This window comes from Pseudoliparis swirei, chromosome 20 (genome assembly GCF_029220125.1).
Source record: "Pseudoliparis swirei isolate HS2019 ecotype Mariana Trench chromosome 20, NWPU_hadal_v1, whole genome shotgun sequence".
Classification (NCBI taxonomy): Eukaryota; Metazoa; Chordata; class Actinopteri; order Perciformes; family Liparidae; genus Pseudoliparis; species Pseudoliparis swirei.
The window spans coordinates 2986168-2992958 of NC_079407.1; the positions used below are offsets into that span (position 1 = coordinate 2986168).

At 46.1% G+C, this 6791-nt stretch overlaps 1 protein-coding gene across 3 annotated transcripts in view; it reads left to right on the forward strand.

Moving 5' to 3' along the window:
* The window catches only part of epha4l (eph receptor A4, like), a 50120-nt gene extending 44065 nt beyond the window's left edge, over nucleotides 1–6055 (forward strand). For 2 of the 3 annotated variants that reach the window (XM_056441252.1, XM_056441253.1), the window contains exons 15-18: nucleotides 6–217; nucleotides 1458–1616; nucleotides 2438–3535; nucleotides 5296–6055. In XM_056441252.1, coding sequence (XP_056297227.1) covers nucleotides 6–217; nucleotides 1458–1616; nucleotides 2438–2552 — 486 coding nt within the window. In that variant the 3' untranslated portion in view covers nucleotides 2553–3535; nucleotides 5296–6055. Of the gene's footprint in view, nucleotides 1–5; nucleotides 218–1457; nucleotides 1621–2437; nucleotides 3536–5295 lie in introns of those variants that run through there. The other variant, XM_056441254.1, reaches the window with a different exon arrangement.
* Nucleotides 6056–6791: the final 736 nt, after the last annotated feature.

Below are 6791 nucleotides of genomic sequence, written 5' to 3' on the forward strand. Positions count from 1 at the left end.
CCCAGGTGATCAAGGCCATCGACGAGGGCTACCGGCTGCCCCCCCCCATGGACTGCCCCGTGGCGCTGCACCAGCTCATGCTGGACTGCTGGCAGCGGGACCGCGCCGACCGGCCCAAGTTCGGCCAGATCGTCAACATGCTGGACAAACTGATCCGCAACCCCAACAGCCTGAAGAGGACCGGGGGCGAGGCCGCCACCGCCGCCGCCGCCGCCAGGTGAGACCGGCTGACCCACACCTGGGCCCAGAGGGGAGGACCACGGAACTACTTTCTACTGAAGAAGTAGTCCCTCACAATTTAACTGAACCTGAACAACAGGAACATCACACGGAACCACGACGAATGAAGCTCCAGACCATCCTGCTACACACACACACGCACACGCACACACATTCACATACACACACACACACACACACACACACACCCCTCCCTCTCCCGGTGTGTTTACATTCTCATTAAACATTATCTTCTCCTCTTCTGAGCACCAGCACCTCTTAATGGATTTATTTAGCAAACAAGCTCTTTACTGGTGCTGCACACTCAGGAATGTACACTCTGAGGGTGTGTGTGTGTGTGTGTGTGTGTGTGTGTGAGGGGGGGGGGGGGCAGAGTTACGAGCCGAACACAGCGTGACCCCTGCAGGTCCGACACCGTTACTCTGGATCGGCTAGACGCGTTAAGAAGAACCCGCGGTGCGTTTACTGACTCCGGGTTCCTTTGAGTTTAACGTGTGTGTGCGTGTGTGTGTGTGTGTGTGTGTGTGTGTGCGTGTGTGTGTGTGTGTGTGCGTGTGTGTGTTTGTGTGCACACTCGGTTGCGGTAAGCGCGAGGGGAGGGTGGGTGGGGGGGGGGGGGGAGTGGAGTCCTTGTGGAGTAATTAGCAGAACTCAAACCTTGAAATGCAGCTTTTACAGAGGGAAAGTAGAACACGTGTGTGTGTGTGTGTGTGCGTGTGTGTGTGTGTGCGTGTGTGTGCGTGTGTGTGTGTGTGTGTGTGTGTGTGTGTGTGTGTGTGTGTGTGTGTGCGTGTGAAAGGGATCCTTATGCATAACATTTTCCACCCGCTGCGTGGAGATGACTTATTAAAGAGTCTGACATCCTGTTCACACACTTTTTTATTTCCCCACCAAAAAGAGAAATAGGGCGAGAGAAAGATAGAGAGATTGATTGATTGATTGATTGATATATTTATTTGTCGTTTGCCAGAGTACAGGTACAAAAGCATCGAAATTACAAGAGAGAGAGAGAGGGAGAGAGAGCGAGAGAGAGAGGGAGAGAGAGCGAGAGAGAGAGAGAGAGAGAGCGGAGCGGGAATCAGACCGCCGAGTAAATGTTTAAGGGAGAAGAGAGACAGGAATAAGAAAATGGAGGTCAAAGAAACTCAAGGTCAGGACGTTAACCCTCCACTTTCCTCTCCTCCTCCTCCTCCTCCTCCTCCTCCCCCCCCCACCAGGCCCAACCCCACCCTGCTGGAGCCGGGCGGCCCCGAGGCGTGCCCCGCCGTGGGCACGGTGGAGGACTGGCTACAGGCCATCGGCATGGAGCGGTACAGGGACAACTTCACCGCCGCCGGCTACACCACCCCGGAGGCCGTGGTGCACATGACACAGGAGTGAGTGGGGGGGGGGGGGGGTGTAGAAAGAATATACAAATATAAATAATTAGGTTTCAAACTCGACAACGCTGAAGAACGAGAACATTATTATTTATTTATTTTATTTTTTAAATGGATAAATAAAATAATAAGATAAGATAATGCTATTAGTCCCACAGCAAAGACATAATAACAATAATAATAATTATAATAATTATAATAATAATAATAATAATAATAATAGTAATAATAATAATAGTACACATTATTTGTATAGTGTTCTTAAAGGAACTCTAGATGATAAAATAAAAAATAACAACAATAGAAACAAGGCAAATTAATTCACCCTTGGAAGAAAGTAGGAAATATTTAATTTAAACAGGAATAGAAACACATTTTTTTTCATTCTGGAAAAAGTCCTTTGTGAGCGTTGGATGAGAAGATAAATTCCGGTTAGCTTAGCTTAGCCTCAAAGAAACGTTACAAAGACAGGAAAAAACAGCTGGCCCGGCTATTTTCTAAATGTTTCTAAATTTGAAGAAGAACAAAGATTACATCCAACCAAATTTTGTTGAATGAAAACAGAGATGGCGGTCGTACAAAAGGGGGAGGAGCTACATGGGCCTTGAGATGAAGCTAGCTGCCACGCTAGGCTGTAGCTTCATATTCAGTGATCGTATTCGAGTAGGGTCTCAATCTTCTCGTCTCACTCTCGGCAAGAGCCCTACGTGTCCCCCCCCCCCCCCAAAAAACATTAAACTGTTATTACGATATGAGGGGGTTTGTGTTGGTTGTCCCTCGTCCTAACAGGCCTCTCTCTCCCACCCCCTCCTCTGCAGGGACATGGCTCGCATCGGCATCACGTCGCCGCCGCACCAGAACAAGATCGTGACCAGCGTCCAGGGAATGCTGTCCCAAATGCAACAGATGCAAGGCAGAATGGTTCCCGTCTGACATTTAAACCACAGAAGAAGAAAAGAAAAGGGAAAAAAGGGAAAGAACGCGACTTCCTTTCTTTTTGAGAAAAAAAACAAAAACAAAAAAGATTTAAATATATATATTAAAACATAAAAAACAAGAGACAGATAAACTACCGGAGAAGTGGTTTACCTCATCCGTGCACTTTAAATTGGATTTTGTCTTTCTTTTTATAAAGATGTTGATGAAGGAGAGAAAAAGTGGTAAAAATTGCACTTTTCTTTTTTTTTGGGAACTTTTTTCTCTTTTTTTGTTGTTGGAACAAATCAGACCGTCTACCTTTCCCGCTTTTTGTTGTTGTTTTGTTGTTTGTTGTTTTGGTGGATGCGACGCTTAAATGCAGCATTTATGGATGGACGGACGTCTGGAAAAGTGCTTCCGAGAGGCCGAATCCGGAGTGCCTTTTAATGGTCTGCATGAAGAAGAAGAGGGGGGGGGGTTCTTACCTTTCTTCCTCCCAAAGTGTTGTTCCTGGAACTTTCACTCTGGATATAATCCTCGGAGCAGATGTTTTTTCCTTGTCTGTGTTTATCCGACACACGTTTCCGTGGGACTCGCCGGACGACGCCATTTTTCTCTCAGCCGGATCTGTTTGATTTTTTCCGCCCTCGCCTTCAGGACGCTGCTGAGGACGTCTTTGAGCTTCCAGAGGAGCCTTCTGTCTTCCCAACCCCCCCCCCCCCCAAGACCTCGGATAAAAACCCTAATTGGATTCTTCCGTTCAAAGACTCACCGCATTTTGATTGACAGCTTTTTTTTTGGGACCCGCTTAATTAGCTTTTTCCTAATTGGACGCGGGAATGAAGGAATGTATTGGATTTTTTTTATTTGTTTTACTTGATTGACAATATGGATGCAGAATGAATCATCATCATCATCATCATCTTCATCATCATCATCATCACCACCATCGCTGAAGGACAGAAAACACGCGGAGGGAACCTCACGCCGCCCCCGAGGTGAGGGTCGATGCTCCTCCTCGTGACTCTGGTTCAGTTACACCTCCTCTCGTTACTGCAAGTAGCAGCTGTGTGTCGCCACAGAGTGCCCCCCCCCCCCCCGAGCTCCACAAACCGTGTTAATTAACAAGCGGGCCGAGCGGATCAATAGCCGCCGCTCTGCGATCCGTCTGCGGTCCTGATGCTGCTGGCATGTTAACGAGGAGAATTCATCAGCCTCTGACTCCCAATCAGCCGGACTGAGGAGGAGGAGGAGGAGGAGGAGGAAGAGGAGGAGGTTATTTAAGTCATCCATAGTTAATTAAGTCCTGTAAATGCAGCTACAATAATGCAGTGATAACAATAAACACAGACCTGCAATAAGTTGGTCACAATAATGCTAATTAATTTTTTTTTTAAATTGTTAGGTGAATTTTGGGAACTGTAGTTTGTGACAGTGTCGAAAAAGCACAGCAACGAATCAATCAATGAGCTCTATTGATTATGTCCTCGCTTAATTGTTCTGTTCGTAAATATATATAAATATATATACATATATTTATATGTATATTTTCATATATATATATATGTTACTAAATGAAAAAAATGTCCGACACAATGAATCAATTATTAAAACAAAAAAATGTTGCGCAATAATTTTCTGTTGATCGACGCATTAACGAATTCCCGAACAGTTCCAGCTCCACCGGCGAGTCGTGTTTCAATAAACTTTGATAATATTTTAGACGAAACAGTTAAAAAAATGAAAGGCGTTATTTCAGAATAAAAGCATCTTCTAGACGCACTCAGAGAATAAAAGTATTTGCAGTGAATCTCCGGGAACGCTGAAGGCTGAAGACTTTATTTCAGTTGGCAGCGGAAGAGAGATGAATCTACACACACACACACACACACACACACACACACACGCTCGTTAAATGTCTATTGGCGCGTGTGTGTGTGTGTGCCGATAAGTCAAGGGCACGTTTCAGCAGATATGATGTACACACTGCAGCATGTGGCGCGCACACGTTACCACGCCGTCCCACGGAAGCCATGTTGTTTGTAGTGTGTGTGTGTGGGGGGGGGGGGGGGGGTCTCTGGATGATGGGGCTCCTGGCTCCGGACTCTGTTTAGCAGATGAGTCGAATGTTTCCATCGGGGTTCTGGAGCCGGAGGACGCCAGGCCCAAAAGAGTTTATATTCACAACCACCATGACTGATGTAGCCTCTCTCTACCTCTCTCTCTCTCTCTCTCTCTCTCTCTCTCTACTCTCTCTCTCTCTCTCTCTCTCTCTGTCTCTCTCTCTCTCTCTCTCTCTCTCTACTCTCTCTCTCTCTCTCTCTCTCCCTCCTCTCTCTCTCTCTCTTCCTCTCTCCCTCTCTCTCTGTCTCTCTCTCTCTCTCCTGCTCTCTCTCTCTGTCTCTCTCTCCCTCTCCTGCTCTCTCTCCCTCCCTCTCTCTCCCTGTCTCTCTCTCTCTCTCTCTCTCTCCCTCCCTCTCTCTCTCCCTCTCTCTCCCTGTCTCTCTCTCTGTCTCTCTCTCTCCTGCTCTCTCTCTCTCCCTCTCTCTCCCTCTCTCCCTCCCTCTCTCTCTCTCTCTCCTCCCTCCCTCTCTCTCCTGTCTCTCTCTCTCTCTCTCTCTCCCTCTCTCTCTCTCTCTCTCTCTCTCTCTCCTCCCTCTCTCTCTCTCTCTCCCTCTCTCCCTCTCTCTCTCTCTCTCTCTCTCTCTCTCTCTCTCTCTCTCTCTCTCCCTCTCCCTCTCTCCCTCTCTCTCCCCAGCCGCCGCTCTCTCCATCGCAGACAGGATCAACGGCTCGTGGCTTCGCCGAGGCCGGAATTCTTCCTCATTGTCTTTCGACGCCCTCCGACGCCCGAGGATGACACTAACAAACAACAACAACAACAAACAATAACAAAACAATTCCGTCATCCGGGACGTCGTGACCCCGTCACACTCTGACAAAGCACGCCTCTCGTGGCCGTCCGGCTGGAATTACCAGGAATGATTTTGACAGTTCGGAAACAAACAATAAGAAGAATGTAACATAGTCGAGGACGAGGGACTCTTATTTTGAAAGTTTCTTTTTTATTTTCGTTTTTTAAAATTGTTTTCGTTGATGTAAATGATCAAACGTTTGACTTGAGCGTGCGAATGGGACGACACGCGCAAACGTGTGTGTGTGCGTGTGTGTGTGTTTGTGTGTGTGTGTGTGAGTGTGTGTGTGTGTGACTCAGTAATCGTTTTCATGCCACTGTGGAGGAAGAGAAGATGACAAAGATGTTTTGTTTTTGACATCTTCTTCTTCATCTTCATTTTTTTGTGTCGTTCAAAAAAACAAAACAACAACAACAACAACAACGTGTGTGTGTGTTGTGCACTCATTTGGGCCCCGAATGGACTGATGGGCCTTCAGGGGCCGGAACCATCTCTCTCTCTCTCTCTCTTTTAAAGCGACACACCTGTACACAACAGAAGATTCGAGGAGAGAGGAAGGAGGCGTCTAAGAAGGGAAATCTGTTGGGTTATTTTTACCCCCCCACACACACACACACACACACACACACCATACAGCTACAGGTTCAACCCAATGGACTATATTCTTAAACTATACCTCCTCACCTCTTTCCTTAATACAGCTCGACTGCTCTTTCCCTTTTTTTACAAATTTCTTTTGGCAATGCGTCGCTCAGATTTCAGGTTTTTTGGAGGCCTATCGATGGAAAAAGAAGAATTATTAAAAAAGGACCTGTTTGGAAATGTGCAAGACGAGTCGGGAAGGAGAAGGAAAACCAGAATGTAATGTAAAATAACTTTTTTATTTTCCCCCTTTACTACATGTTGGAGGATTTGAAGAAAAAAAGAAGAAAAAACAAAAAACAACAACGTTTGTCCTCCGATGCCATACGACGGAGACCTGTAGATCTAACAATCTCTTTCTTTTTGTACTTTTATGTTGTTTCTTTTCGACATGACCATGTTCTATTTGTTTTTATTTCGTCATGGAGCTGTAGGTACATGTAACTTATGTCATTTATTTATGTCCTTTTATATCTAGTTTGTAAAATAATAGCCTAAAAGTGAAGAAAATACAAAAAAGGGTGCCAAAAAGTGCATTCTTAATAAAGTAGAAACCGTGTGACGATCTCCCTATCTGTCATTCACACACACACACACACACACACACACACACACACACACACACACACTAATTATCGTGCATTGATTACTGCATTATTATACGTAATGGAGGTTACGTAAGAGGCCGAGGTCAGCA